At 39.2% G+C, this 15,641-nt stretch overlaps 1 protein-coding gene across 1 annotated transcript in view; it reads right to left on the bottom strand.

Moving 5' to 3' along the window:
* LOC127628672 (intermembrane lipid transfer protein VPS13D-like) overlaps nucleotides 1–15,641 on the bottom strand; it is a 72,926-nt gene that overhangs the window by 29,223 nt on the left and 28,062 nt on the right. The window contains exons 36-60 of the mRNA XM_052105456.1: nucleotides 15,352–15,549; nucleotides 15,163–15,252; nucleotides 14,637–14,777; nucleotides 14,387–14,512; nucleotides 11,903–11,977; nucleotides 11,254–11,359; nucleotides 11,001–11,153; nucleotides 8,709–8,844; nucleotides 8,403–8,450; nucleotides 8,161–8,311; nucleotides 7,867–8,083; nucleotides 7,524–7,771; nucleotides 6,491–6,682; nucleotides 6,254–6,380; nucleotides 5,978–6,120; nucleotides 5,751–5,881; nucleotides 5,411–5,586; nucleotides 5,205–5,328; nucleotides 2,624–2,859; nucleotides 2,319–2,421; nucleotides 1,755–1,912; nucleotides 1,512–1,620; nucleotides 1,236–1,406; nucleotides 1,008–1,112; nucleotides 655–804 (exon numbers count right to left, since the gene is read on the bottom strand). Of these exons, the coding sequence (XP_051961416.1) occupies nucleotides 655–804; nucleotides 1,008–1,112; nucleotides 1,236–1,406; nucleotides 1,512–1,620; nucleotides 1,755–1,912; nucleotides 2,319–2,421; nucleotides 2,624–2,859; nucleotides 5,205–5,328; nucleotides 5,411–5,586; nucleotides 5,751–5,881; nucleotides 5,978–6,120; nucleotides 6,254–6,380; nucleotides 6,491–6,682; nucleotides 7,524–7,771; nucleotides 7,867–8,083; nucleotides 8,161–8,311; nucleotides 8,403–8,450; nucleotides 8,709–8,844; nucleotides 11,001–11,153; nucleotides 11,254–11,359; nucleotides 11,903–11,977; nucleotides 14,387–14,512; nucleotides 14,637–14,777; nucleotides 15,163–15,252; nucleotides 15,352–15,549 (3,614 nt within the window). The remainder of the gene's footprint in view (nucleotides 1–654; nucleotides 805–1,007; nucleotides 1,113–1,235; nucleotides 1,407–1,511; nucleotides 1,621–1,754; nucleotides 1,913–2,318; nucleotides 2,422–2,623; nucleotides 2,860–5,204; nucleotides 5,329–5,410; nucleotides 5,587–5,750; nucleotides 5,882–5,977; nucleotides 6,121–6,253; nucleotides 6,381–6,490; nucleotides 6,683–7,523; nucleotides 7,772–7,866; nucleotides 8,084–8,160; nucleotides 8,312–8,402; nucleotides 8,451–8,708; nucleotides 8,845–11,000; nucleotides 11,154–11,253; nucleotides 11,360–11,902; nucleotides 11,978–14,386; nucleotides 14,513–14,636; nucleotides 14,778–15,162; nucleotides 15,253–15,351; nucleotides 15,550–15,641) is intronic.

Here is a 15,641-nt window from a genome sequence, read left to right on the forward strand (position 1 = left end):
GTGGGTTACTTTTGTGTTTCCTTTATGTAATTTTTGGAGCTGCAAAGGTCAGGTCACCATTCACTTGCATAGTATGGATCTAGAGAGTGGACATATTCTTTGAAAAAACTTCATTTGTGTTCTGCAGAAGAAAGTCATACACATCTGAGATAAATGTGAGTAAATTATGAAAGAATTTTCATTTTTGGGTGAACTATCCCTTTAAGTCAAGCACACAGTACACAACTCAAGCTTGTCGCCTTTAATGATGGCGACTAGTCTGTAACAAAAAGTCCCAGATAGCAGCATGCTTCCATAACTGATGGTCTGGTGGTGTGCACACTTCTGAGACAGGCTACATCTTGTTGCAGGCTCTGCAAAACAGATTGCAAACCAGTTTGTGTTTACAGTGTGTGTTTAAAATCAAGTCGTCACCTTCCGACGAGCAAGAGAGTATGACAAATATTAAAACATGTATGTTGACATGTTATAACAAGTAAACTCTCCTGATGATATCTGCTTCAGTTTTTGTGTGAATTAATTGCAGGATTGTAGATTAAGGTAAGAATGGTCTTGTAATTGACTCACCCTGTCTTTGAAAAGTGTGCACAGGAAGCCGACTTGCAGTTTTGTAGTGTGCAGTTGGCTGTAATGATCTGCTCTCTAGCAGCTTACCTGAATGTCTTTCACAGTAAGTTCCAGCACCTGGCTGGCAGCAGTGCGGGTGAAATGCACATCAATGCCAGACAGGGTGGCAAACACCAACTCTTCAGGGAGTTTATTGACCAATGACAGGCCCACTCCCTCATCCAGGTTCACCAGCACCTACACACAAGGGCTTGAATTATGAGGCCATCTTCTCCAAACAAATAACCCAGTTGATCACAATACAAAAAGCATTACTTGTCAGATATATACATTATTAAGACATAACCCTGTGTATATTTGGTTTTGTATTCACATGAATACACAGCAAATGTAAAATTACACATCAATCACTGCTGGGTAAACAGAAACATTATTTTTACCTCCAGCTCTTCAACAGGAACTTTCACCTGAGCACGTTCTTTATTCTGGTTCTCCTCTGTGCTGGGAGAGGGTCTATTCATGCGCCGCTGGTTAAAGTCACTGATCTGAAATGAGGTATGCAGCTTCGCATATTAGAATGTGTGAAAGAAAGAAGTTCCATTTCAGATAGCATACCATCCTACCCATGTGTGTCCTTCATTAACAATGAGACAGGAGGGGTGTCTTACCTGTAGTACTCGTGTGGGCCCATCAGGCAGTACCTGCACAGACAGTACCCCTGAGCCAGGTCTCATTTTCTGGTTGATAAATTGTTGCTCTGGTGCCGGCTCCAAAACACCAGAGTCTGAACCCAGTACCACCTCTGCACCATCGTGCAAGCCAGATACTCCACCCCTCACCTAAAACAACACATACCACAACTACTTAAAGTGCCACAGATACTTTAAAAATGAAATATTTAATTTAGGAGTGGGGAAAAAACTGATGAAACAAGAAAGACAGACCTGAACAACTAGTCTGGGTAAACCACAAGTCAACATGCCAGAGCTGAAGTGCCATGTCTGGGTTGTGCTGCGGCGGTTGTCTGGCCGTCTTAACATCAGAGGCTCATAGCTAAAAAAAGAGAAATGCAATATAGGTGAGAAATTACACCCATACACCATAATAAATTTTACTCTATGGGGAAAATAAGCTTCAATTAGAAAGGACAAGCTGTCCTCGGTTGTCCTGTGGAGTGTTTAGATAACCTGTTGTTTGTTACTGCAGCCAGCCCAGCAATATCAAGCACTAAAGATGAACTGAGGGGTCTCGGCTGAGAAGGTTTACTCTGAGGAGGAGACGAGCCCTCATGACATAGCATTCCTGTTCCTGTCATCCGCCACAGCTGAGAGCGCTTGCCAGGCTCCTAAAAAGATATGGGAATGTGAGGAGCTTTCAGAATAAACAGTAATACGTAAACTGACTAGATTTGTATGAGATTTTATTATCCCAGTACTATTAATAAAGGAATAGTTCACCCAAAAATGAAAATTCTGCCATCATTTACAGACCTTCATATAATTCCTTAACAGTTTGACTTACTTTCTTTTGTGGAACACAAAAGGAGATGCAAACAAGCAGCAATGAAAGAGAATGGTGACTGAGGCTAACATTCTGCCTAACATCTCCTTCGCTGTTCCAAAGTAAAAAGAAAGCCATATGAGTTTGCAACAACAAGATGATGGGTAAACGATGATGAATTGTCAGTTTTGGGTTATTTTAATTAGTATCCTTGAAACTGGCAGACTGAATGCAAAAAAACGTAAGCAGACCTTCTTCTTCAGGATGACTCTCTGAGTTTTTGTCTCCACATCCAGAACCAGTTCAGCAAAGCTGACCGCCCGCTTCTTCCCCACTGGCCTCTTTCCTGCATCTCTGTTATCAAATAAAAATGTCAGCCTAAAGTGCCTATTTACTAATATTTATAAACACTGGGGCTTGAAGAGGCAATATGCAAGTCTGACACCAGTAGAAAGTTTTCATCTTAACCAAGAAATTTCCTTCTGAATGAACAAATTATTCTGAACTACAAAATTTCAGCATAAGATGTACTGGAAAGGGCTGGTGGAGAACTCACTCTGAGAATGTGAAGGATGCAGCAATGTAGATGAAGTTCTCGTAGTAGAGCTTATTGTATTCTCTGAAGAAGTTCATGTCAGCGGTGACCTCTGAGGATCCGGCTCCCTTCACAGTGAGAGTGAGGCACGGGGGCAGGATGGGTTCATCAAAGGCATAGTCCAGCACTGCCCCAGGTTTCACCTCCGTGTGCAGCCTGATATCAGCCACCCCATGTTGCCAGAATTGGATAGGCACCTGAGGTAGAGAGGACAAAACTATGACTAAAGACCAACTCTACGATAGGATCACTCTGGTAATGTAAACTTATTGCTTATCTGTGACTTCAGTAATTCAGTAATCATCAGTAATTTTTTACATTTAAAATTATTTCAACAGTTTATACTCATTAAGATCTGCACTTCATATGTCAAAGTATGTCCTATATACAAAAATAACTAAACGATACAACCATCCCACATGGCTAGGACGTCCTGCCCAAGCCCTTGATGGGTTTTTGTGGATACACAGAGTATCCCCTTACCCAGGCAAGAGAACCCTTGAGCACATCTTAATCTGCTACCCAAAGGTTCTGGGGGAAGGCCAATATCACACTTGGCATGGCCAGGGGCTGTATTACAGAAACAGCCTAACTCTAGAATCCTATCTTATCTGTAAGTAACCATGGTGATTTCAGTTAGCATCCATAGTGTGTAATTCCTATGCAACTTGTCAGATCTGAACTTTAGAATAGTTAACATTTAAAGGATTAGTTCATGTCATTTCAAACTCATATGACTTTCTTCTGCGGAACACAAACAAAGATATTTTAATGAACTTATAATGTCTGTTTGTCCATACAGTGCAAGTGAATGGTGACCAAATTTTCAAGCTCCAAAAAATAAAGGCAGCTTAAAAGTCAATAGACCAAATAATAACTCCTTTTTCAATAGAAATCTTGAAATCAGTAGTCTCATTGGTGATCATGATTTTTGGTCTGTTCTCACCCAAAACCAATTGGAACACCTCAGCAAACCACTGGAGTCATATGGATTACCTTTATGCTGCCTTGATGTAATTTTTGGAGAAAATTTGGTCACCATTCACGTGCACTGTATGGACAAAAGTATCTTCATTAAAAAAATGTATGTGTGTTCCACAGAAGAAAGTCATATGAGTTTGAGATGAGGGTGAGTAATTGATGAGAGAATAATAGTTTTTTGGGTGGACATTTCCTTTAAGATGAATGGTGTTATGGTGTGTATTTACTCCGCTGCGAAGACTTATTTAAAACAAACAAACAGTTTAGAAGGTTTGGTAAAATGTTACAATATCAACTTCTCAATTTACTATTTGAGAAAAAGAAAGGCTATGCTGTACAGAAACATTAATAGCTCCATGGATTCGTGCGATAATATTGCTAGAGTTTGATTAACCTCAGCTGGGTTTTCGGGACGAGGATGTCTGAAGTTTAAAGCCCTGAAACACCTGAGGACTCCTGGATGGATCAATGAGAATGTGCCTACCTACACCAAAGGAACAGCTAAATGTCTGCCCAAAATAATAAATAACGGATGAAAAAAAGATCTGTTTTGATAGAAGAGCTGTACAGAAAAAGAAAAACCAACAGCTGCAGAGCTTTCAGGTGTACATTCAATGCTTGACAGATGAATCGATAGCTTAAGTCATGCTAGAGGGAGTGAAAGAACCATTTTGTACGACAAAAGCTTTATTTCAACCTTTTGTGATGGCTAAAATATTGTCTCGCTCAGTAAATTTACATTTACATTTATCCATTTGGCAGACGCTTTTATCCAAAGCGACTTACAGTGCCCTTATTACAGGGACAGTCCCCCCGGAGCAACCTGGAGTTAAGTGCCTTGCTCAAGGACAAAATGGTGGTGGCTGTGGGGATCGAACCAGTGACCTTCTGATTACCAGTTATGTGCTTTAGCCCACTACGCCACCACCACTCCAATTTAAAACCACTGATAGATCGTATGACAGGAAAACTGGCTAAGGGTTCAGAGGAAGGTGATGGAAAAATGTGCGCACCTGCAGACACCGCATCATGATAGGGTAATATTGATTACAGGTAAAATTTGTTGAATGTAATTTATTTTTTTGCCTGGCCTATTTGTGTTTTAACGTGAGGTTCTCCACAATGGAACGCTAAAAGGAAATAGTATTGTTGGTACAACCATTATTTTCAGAAGGTGCAGATGCAAAAACGATTGCAAACTCTAAAATGCAAAGAAGCACAACAATTCCTTACACAATTTAGTTTGGTGATGTGGTGTGTATATAGTCAGCTGCAAAGACTTATTTAAAACAAACAAACAAACAAACAAACAAACAGGTTAGAAGGTTTGGTAAAATGTTATGGTATCAACTTCTCAATTTACTATTTGAGAAAAAGAAAGGCTATGCTGTACAGAAACATTAAGTCAACAATGTTATTCATAGGGGACCTCCACAGAGTTAAAAGAAGACTAAAGAGACATGAAATCAATAGCTCCATGCTGTAGTGATCCTTTAATCTAAAATTGTCTTAATGGTTCTACTGTTTTACAATATTTCATGTGTACCCTCTGTGGACTTACCTCTGAGATGTTATCTATACGGAAAGGTGGAGGCAGCTGGTCAGTGTCACTGAATGAGATTTGATGTGTTGCCCCTTTCAAAGCAATCTCAGCACGCAGGAAGAAGCAGTTCCCCAAAGTGTCCCTATGGGAGAAAATAATTCTCCTTCAGACACATTCTTCTCTATTCAAATCTATAGATTTGTGCAGTTGGTGGCACTGGGTACCTCATGTTGATGTGGAAAGATTTGGGCTTGTTGACCTCAAAACCTCCAGACCAGGTGCAGTTGGGAACATCCATGAGCCGGACACAGAGAAGCTGATCATAGTCATTTCTGGGCCAGTGAAATACCACACTGGAGCCTGGCAGAGGGGAAATATAACCCTCTGGATTTGCTGTGCCCTACGGCATTCAAAAACAGAGCATAAACAACAATGATTTTATAACAGACCAAAAAGCCATGAATTATTGAATATTATGGGTCTTCTAAGGTTGATTGAAAAGGTCTAAAACATAAGTGGAGGTCAATTACAAAGACAAACACATTGTAATGATAGATTCCCAACCTTTCCTCTGGCAAATTCCCTCTGAGAGAAGGCTAACTTGTGAGACGATCTATTGTCAAGCAGATACCGCGGGGCAAAGGTCACAATGTGGGTGTCACGATAACGCCCCTTCCCTTTTCTCACATTTATTCCTATAATCAGATATTACATTCCATAATAAACTCTGTTAGCAAATACCTCAATGTAAGAGATGCAATCTTGAAAATGTGAGATCCATTCCTTATCACCTATATTATAGATGAGTCCGGGTCTGTTGCCATGCTGGATTACTTTGATTGCTCTCACGCCATGACCACCATCCAGAGAGAAACCCTGGCACCATCCTGGAACGCCATCTGGGTGAATCCCTTTACCAATCCGCATTGTGCACCTGATTCACAGAGGATAAGACTTATGAACGATAAGTAGTGAAATTATATTACCGCAGTGTTAGTTCATGAATAAATGACTCTGGTGAGCATCTGATGAGTGAGAATTGTGGTTTTGCCTTTCCCTGCACTCACATATTTGGCTGCTCTTTGTCGGTGTAGCAAAAAAGCAGAGGGCTCAGACTCCTGGCTAACTCATGCTCTTCGAACTGCCCTGCGGCATCTGTTTTCCCATTGTCCTGACGGAAGATCAGAGGCAGCCCTGCAAGTATGCCACAGTAACCAATAAAAATTACAGTTCTGGTGTAGTTTTACTGTGTTTTCTGTTTAGATCACCAATCTGTGGTCAGTGCAGTTATATATAAAGCATACCAGTCTTGTTGACGAGCCAGTAGGGAGCAGAGATGAGGATTTTAAGAGCTCCTTGGGCTCTGAGAATAATCCGTATGGTGAGGCAAAGCAGCTGTTTGTTTACATCGTACAGCTGCATGCGCACAACATAGTTCTGTGTTCCGGAAGGAACGAGCAACTCCTTACACTCAGGAAAGTTCTCTAGCAGCACACCTGAGAATGAATAGCACATCCATGAAGATTTCCACTTGTAACTCATTAAAGGGAAAGTTCACCCAAAAATGAAAATCATCATTTACTCACCCTAATCCCAGATGTGTATGACTTTTTTTCTTCTACACAACACAAACAAAGATTTTAGAAGAGTATCTCAGCTCCTTAGTTCCATACTGTGCAAGTGAATGGTAGCAAGAAATTTAAAGCTCCAAAAAGCACATAAAAGCAGCATAAAAGAAATCCATAAGACTCCAGTGGTTAAATCCACATCTTCAGAAGGGATATTATATGTGTTGGTGAGAAACAGAATCATTTAAGTATGCTTTAAATTTAAACATCCACTTTCACTTTTATAAGCTTCATTGTTTTGCTCACCATTCACATGCATAAAATGGACCAACAGAGCTGAGATATTCTTCTAAAAATTTGAATTTGTGTTTTGCAAAATAAAGAAAGTCAAGCACATCTGGTATGGCATGAGGGTGAGTAAATGATGAGAGAATTCGACATTTTGGGTGAACTATTCCTTTAAGGGACCGTTCAGACCGAGAAAAGAAAAGCTAGACAAATATAATAATAATGGTAATGGGATAATGATAATGCACTTTCAAAAGTTGCCAATCTTTTTAACCTGCCACACTGCAAATGTGCCGCTCCTGTACGAGGTACTGAGAAAAACGTGAGACACGGCACAATGGTCAAAGAGAGTATAGTGCACTTTTACATAGAAAAACAATTGAAAAACGATGCAGACATAAGCAAAAACGCTATGAATGGCCCCTAATGCACTTGTTTAAAGAAACAATTATGTGCAACGTGTGTATGTACTCCAGTTCACCTAATTCTATGTTTTGGGATGTGTCTGCTGCATGCAGCACTGCCTCCTTGCCCGGTTTCATGGTTCCCTTGATCGAGGTCCCTTTGATGTAGTAGTTGAGGTCACAGGGCAGAAGGTTGGCCACTACCAGTGTGGGCAACAGATAGATGGTGTGACCCGGCTGGCTGTAGACCTGCTTTGTACCTCCTGCCACAGTTTTGGCAGGCTGCTGTTCGGGGTAGTTCTCTTTCTTAATGACAACACAAAACCTAAAAAGGTAAAAAAACATTTACAACTGAAGAAAATACCTTGCCTGGGTACCTTCATTCCTGATATATTTTCTGTGCCGGCAACCTGTTTTTACCTGAAGCCTCGTTTGTGCTGGTCATCAAAGTCTGCTGACTGGCACTCCCTTTTGCTGCTGCTGACCTCACCAGGCCGTTCCACAGTGGTCCAATGGATAGGCACTTTACAGAATAACAATCCCAAGCCTTTAGGTCTTGCCTGCAGTCTCCATGAGGTCAGATGGAGAGGGATGGCCAAGGCCTCTCCAGGCAGGATGGGTGGTAGGACAACAGGATCTATAGCAGGTAAACAACGACAAATTGATGAATAGAAAAACAAGGGCAAGTAACAATAGAAATTACATACTGCTTACTGTCTGGTGCAGAGGGGCTATCTAGTCGCACATCCATGGGGACCTCAAGGCGATTCTTCACAGTGAGTGCAGACTGTACTGTAATGACTTTCCGTGCACTGCCCTCCATAGTAATGGAGAAAACCACTCTGACAGGCGGCAAAACTGAGAACTGAACACATAGATTGCAGACTGCATATAAACCACAATCTATTATGATTTAAAGTAAAATTATCTGAATGTCATGAGATATAAACACTTACATATACATGAGGGTGTATTATGTTGGTTCTGCTGATTGGGCTGCCAACCTAGAAAATACATTTTATGACAGTTTAGAAAACATAAATTTTTTTAACGAACTGCCAAAAGATATTGAATTTCAAAATGAAAAAAATGTTAATTAAGTTTAGACACCCAAGAGAGAAGACTTCAAAAATCATGTGATGAATTTAAAGCATTTTAGTGACTCTGATGAGTTTATTCATAGTTTATTCATCCCCTCATCACACAGAATAAATCTTCTGAATTTACACAGATTATAAATTGTGTGACCCATTCACACTCACAGTGCTTGAATGGTTGTTTCGATCAGGGGCGGCATAACGGAAGAACACTCCAACCTTGTCTACTGATACTGGCTTTACCTGCTCCCAGCCCACCACACGCACCAGCAGCTGGTGCAGTTTAAGCTCATGGGTGTGTCTGTGGGCAAAGCACATCATTAGCAAAGAAGTATAAAGTATTCCTATCATTTTATCAAAAGTACTGAAGTGTCTTAAAGCAAACAGTAAAGTAAATAAGTATCACTCCAGAATGTAGGTTTGTAAGCAGGAGTGCAGAGGGACAAGTATAGAAAACAGAGAGTGGGGCAATTTATTTGAAGGGCACAGGTGACCCAAAAACGTATTTGCATGTAATTTAGCAGATGCAGTTTATTCAAAATGACAAAACATGGTAACAGGCTCCTGAAGCACAATGGGTAAAATGTTGATGGAGCAGAACTTGATGGAGGATTGCTGTATTTTAAGTTTCTGGGTCACCCCTGCTTGGGATCAAACCTGTAACAGCAAACATTCATCACCCCTAGGCTCTTAACAATCCCAGAGTGGGAGAGCTGCTGTAGATACAAATTCAGTTCTATTAAAATAGTCCGCCAGAGCATGGCACTAAATCCCACGTTTCTCCAGAGACAGTGTCTCTGCAGATATTGTCCTACAAGAACTTTGGGTAGATAAGACCTCAATATACTTCCTACGAAATCAAAGTACGAATGAGTGTGACGTCATTTAGAACAAAATCTGGCCAAAAAGAAGGTATTTTTGCATTCGTTTCGGTGGTTGGTAACAGCTCGCTGGGGCTAACTTTTAGGAAAAATTCTTACCAGCTGCAAAGCACCTTGTTTCTGTCATTGGTTCACGTCATTGGTAGGTGTGACCTAGAGTTTCACCTACGTTAAGGCTGACAGCTCATTCTGTTTATGTTGTTCAGTCAAAATCACTCAACAGGAACACATCGGTGTGTTGAGTTATTAGTGAGTTGGTGCAAATGTACCTACATCTTTACGATCATTTGCTTTGAGACATTTTCCATGACTATGTCATGCAATTTTTTTGTTTTGTTTAATTAGCCTGCTAAAGGAATCAAATCTTCTCAAATACTCTCAAGTGCCCATTCACTCATGTGCCACCTGTAGCGAAAGCCATTGACACATTTGTCTGAAGATATGCCTCTATCATCATTATTTTGTCTTAATTCTGCACATTAACACTTTTATATACTATCATTTGCAGTAGTATCAGTGTCATCATAAATCACAATAACAGTGTAACCGGTGCATATTATGGCCGTGTATAGCGCGTTAGCACATTAGCGTCATGAATTCATAATGTAAACAAGACAAACTAAATATTTTCTTTTGCATATATATTACTTTAAATCATCATCGAGTGGTTAAAACATCTTCTTTAATGACTTCATGTGAAATCTACTCATAGAATGAGGCCTAAAGTCACTGATAATACATTTTAATGGAATATTAGTTAGGTTTTACTGAGCGTCTTCATATTTAAATATACTACTTAACGCATCCCACAGTGGTGAGACGGGTTTCTGAATGTTTGGAAACAGTATGCCGTTGCTCGGCCATTTAGAACTTATTTATACTCCTGAATGAAGAAAGAATGAGAACTTCTCTGGAAGTATATCTGGGCCTATAGTGTCTATTTCATGGCATTTCAGGTGTTGCAATTATAGACAATTTGTGCAGTCAAATTGAGTTTTTGGAAATCTAATTTGCTGTATTGGCTTTTTCCACACCCTCAAAAAGCAACTTATAATGTGTTCTAAACATACTCAAAGCAATAAAACAGCACACAATTAAAAGTATCTCTTCCGTTCCAGAGTTTTTGTCCAAAACATGCACAATCGCGATAAGTGATGAGTAACAGAACAATCTGTTGATCGCAAGGTTTCAATTTCTGCGGCGTTATGGTGGGTAGCCTCGCCCAATGTGAAGTCTTATTGGTCCAAAATCCAGCCTCTCAATTGACTGTGGAATTTTAGCACAACATGTCTGTTTAGGACCAAATTTGATGCTCCATCACGTGACCACACAAGCATCCATTGACCAATGAGAATTTTGCAGTGTGTTGTGCTTTCGGAAATCCAATTCGCAGTATTCAACTGATCAAAATAAATATCTTGATATCCAACTGACCTGGCACTTTCTTCACCTTCAAAAAGTAACTTATACATTACTATCAGTCAAACGTTATGTCAAAGCTCTCCGTACCGTTTAGGTGCCCTAATGTATTACAATACATTTTATTCAGATGTCCTAGATAAAAACCCTCTTCTACCTGTGTCTTAGTTTCTCCCGGGCCTCAAACTCAAAAGGGATCTCCTCCCCTGGCAGCACATCTCTCCACTGGCTGACATTATGTGTATCGTCTGTCCCAGGCCCATGCACATCAGATATGGAGTCAGCACTGCTGCTGTGAGACAGTGCCACTCTGTGGACATAGCAGGACCACTGTGTATTTTCACAAACTAAAAAAATGCAGTTGAGATGTTATTTCAGCAAATATGACATGGTATGGAAGCTTCTCTGACCTGGTTGGCGTGGTAGTAAGGGTAGCAAACCACATAGTACAGCCAGTGTGGTTGCGTAAGGCATAGGGAACAAATGGCTGCCTTCTCTTGGAGAGCTTCACATCCGCTGAAAAATTACATGAACAAAAATTAGCTACAAGTTTCACTAAAGATTATGGGCGATACAACCTGAATTGGATATTGTGCACAAAATGCTGATTTTACTAAAGAAAACGAAAAGCAACGTTGAATATGATGGACAAAAATTTTTTGGGTGGCAAATGAATAGGAAAAGTTACTACATTTCCTCCCTAAACTGGATGCAAGTTTAGCCCAATTCATATTTATAATAATGGAGATTCCATAAACAAAAAAGCAAAAAATTACATTTTCAATAGCGATATGTCATGACACATTAATCGCCAGAAAACTCTGTGAAATAAAAGCATGATTTAAATGAAAAGATGGCCTCATAAACTGCTACTGAACACAAACATGTTTAAATTATAGGGTTAGGGCTTAGGGTCAGGGTTCAATTAGGTATAAGGTTCAAACAAAAGTCCAAAACTGACAGAAAGAGGAGAGAAGTTCTATATCCTACACTCTACAACAACAACCACATTGACCTTTTAACTTCATTAAAGTTCCTCTACCCGTCTATGAACTGTACCTCGGGCATGAATCTGGTGCGCAAGACAAGTCAAGCTGGCAGAGCTTCTAGTTCTAAGGTAGGCAAGAGGAAGACCTGACAGTAGAGAGAAAGGGTTAGGAAAAAGAGAGAGACATGCTAGAAGGCATGGCTGTGGGATGAGTCGAGATGCATACGGTCAAAGATTAGGGAAGAATGACACACACACCCACACCCACACGTAGTATACTCTGTGATTTATCTTAAAGTATACTTATCTGAAAGCTGGTTGATCTAAACTAAAGATCAGCCACTTTAATAAATTATATTAATACTTCTGTTGATATTGGTTGCTCAATGGCATTTTCTGGATTTCAACAAAGAACAAACCCTGATTTAAAGTACATTATTTGAAGATCTTATTAAGATCCAAAAGTTTGAGACAACATTGAAAATGTGGGACTTTTTATTTAAAACTGGAAATAAAAAAGAAAGTTTTCAGATTTTTTTTTACCACTTAAAAAGTTATTATTAGGGCTGGGAAATTAAATGTGTTAATTAATATTTTTTTGTATAATGCCTTTTTTCTTTTACTTAAACTTCACGTGATAAGAAAAGGTGTCCCGAGTTGTTTCTGGCAGGCTACTCAGCCTTATAGGCTTTGATTAGGGTGCAGGCGGGGTTTAGGAAATCTGCTGCCTGCCAGGAACAAACCCAGATACCTTTGTACAATGAGAAAAAGGACACTAATGTTTTTCCAACTTTCTGTGGTTAAAATTGGCATACACACTACCGGTCAAAAGTTTTGAAACACTTACTCATTCTTTATTATATATATTTTTTCTTCACATTTTAGAATAATAGTAAAGTCATCAACAATATGGAATAACATAAATGGAACTATGGGAATTATGTTGTGACTAAACAAAATCCCAAATAAATCAAAACTATGTTATATTTTAGCATCTTCAAAGTGGGCACACTTTGCCTAGAATTTGCAGACATGTACTCTTGACATTTTCTCAACCAGCTTCTTGAGGCATCACCCTGGGATGCTTTTCAAACAGTATTGAAGGAGTTCCCATCTATATTGGGCACTTATTGGCTGCTTTTCTTTATTAGTCAGTGCAAACTTTTTTTTTAATTACATTTTAGTTTTATAATGAAATAAATTAATATGGTGGCACAATTATATTTTTGTCTACAAAACTAATTTCAAACATGAGGTACATGCTCAACTGCACATCCTACCACAGAAACGGATTGTGTGGAGCAGTGCACGCTTGTTCATTACGCGTGAAGTGTCCCGGGCATAAAAAACACAGAAATGGGTTTATTGTTCGGAGAATGAAGGCTTCACCAACAAGCGGTGAACCAGGCGTGCAAGAGATGCTGACTGACTTTCAAGTAAACCACTGTCAAAAGCAAAACCGCCCGAGTGAGTCACAGTGTGTGCGCTATAGAGATTGAGAAGGACTAATTTTGCAAGCTACAGCCTTACTTGTAGAGACTGAACAGTTTTGAGATTATAAACTTAAGCAAATTCAACTTCAGCAATGAATATGTTTTATATCTGTATGCATAGTGTCTAATAATAATGCTTTGGCAATGTATACTTAAATCTGCCCATTTAATGCTATTACTAAAAGTCCACAAGAAAACTAGAAGATTTTGCCCAAATTGTAATTACATGTCCACTTATTTTATGGCATGTATATATATATATATATATATATATATATATATATATATATATATATATATATATATATATATATATATATATATATATATATATATATATACACACTTTTACAATTAATACCTGTAAAGACATGTCTAATTAACTATACATAAAAAATATATATTTTGCAATGTGTCTGCTGCATGCAGCACTGCCTCAACGATTTTAAAATTAGGATTTTTATGATTTTTACATATTTAAATAATTAAATAATGGATGAATAACCAATTTCTTGCAAGTTCTTTGTGACAGTATAAGTAGATATATTTATAAAGATTTTTTTATATTTGTTGTAATATATCATGTACCATAATTTAATCAAGATTAATTGTGATTAATCACAGACAACTGTGCAATTAATTAGTAAACATTATTTAATAGATTCACAGCCCTAGTTATAATGTAAAATGAATAAGATATATTTAAGATTCTGATAACATGTATCATCAGATTTGAGCTTGAGTTCATATTGTCATTTAAGCAAAAGGGAGACATATAAAGTACTCAGAAACTCTGAAATACATTTTATGTATATATATATATATAAAATATTTTTTTACAACTTCCACTCAACTTGTTCTGCTGATTTTAATTTATAATGAAAGTTGTATTAATTCAGAAATGAACGTTAAAGTAGTTTCACTAGTGGTCTCAGACTTTTGAACACCACTGTATAAACCTCTAATGTCATCAAGTATGTAACATGCAGTGCTGCAGTGCAGTTAATCTTTTTTACAGAGCTGGCAAATAGAGTCCGGTCCTAGCAGATGGCTGTTACTCACTCTGGCCAAAGGAGGGGGGATCCACTGACGATCCCATCCAGGGCAGGGCGAAGGAGGACTGTGGCGACTGCTCGTCTTCCTTGCAGTAATCTGCTAACCATGAAGTCTTGGTGGTGCTGTACTGCTCTGTATGTCAGAACGACAGGCCCACAGCAGGGTGTCAGAATTAACACACCACTCAAAAATATGGAAGCAAACATCTAGAGAAAAGCATGGAGCCCTATGAGTGGACTTGACCCAGACTAAGTACCCAGTAAGACAGAGGTGATGTTGACATCAAGCCTCTGCTTGGCTCGAACTCCAATCTTCAGGCGTGGAGGATGGAGCCGGCCTGCCGCCTGCTGCTGCCAATTCAGGAAACACGGCCAGGGCTCGATGAACGGCTCCCAGCCTGCATAAACAAGAGTGTGTGTGTTAATGCATGTACCATACATAGACGCATAGATTGACACTCAGTTCACTGATCAATACATGAAAATGATCCACAAGATGTTTATATTACAAATCAGTACGACACCAAACCAGCAAGATCAATTATATTTGAACTGTAGAAAGGTCTTGATAACTTGTGAGACAAAACTGGAAGCCTAGAGTGTAGGCACCATTTATTAATCACTGTTTGGGATGTTATACAAAACATGAGGCCTACAGGCAAATTTAAATGATATTTGTATTACTGTATTAAAATGTTGCACTAAGACTGAGTATGCATAATTGACAACCCCAGCCCATCCATATGTAATTTTTTCTATGCTATGCACAAGCTGAGATCTCACCTGATAGTTCTCTATTGTAATAATCTGCAGACAGAGAGAAACTAGCTTTGCCTTCTCGCATTGATCCAATTCTCTGGAGAATATAAAGACCTATGATGGAAGGGGAAAATCATTATGTTAGCTGTAATTGAGTTTTAACTGCCTACTTACAGTATATGCATGAGTATTACTGTATGCAGTCATATTCACGTGAGAAGGTGAGCTCTGCCAGTGGGACGTCACAGTCCAGGCAGTCATCGATGAAGCAGATGCACACACTCTCGGCCTTCACCTCCACTCCAGAGAGGGGAGGGGCCGAATGGCTGCTTGAATCTGAGTCAGCTCTGCTACAGCCAGATATGCGCTCTGCATTTTCCAACAGCCACGTGGCAGCTTGCTCCAACTGACCTGTAGTTCAAACACACATACAGTATACCATTCTTAAATTGACACTTGCAAATACAGGATTAAAGAACAATGAACTGGTTTCATGTAGACAA

The sequence above is a fragment of the Xyrauchen texanus genome, chromosome 35, assembly GCF_025860055.1.
Source record: "Xyrauchen texanus isolate HMW12.3.18 chromosome 35, RBS_HiC_50CHRs, whole genome shotgun sequence".
NCBI lineage: Eukaryota > Metazoa > Chordata > Actinopteri > Cypriniformes > Catostomidae > Xyrauchen > Xyrauchen texanus.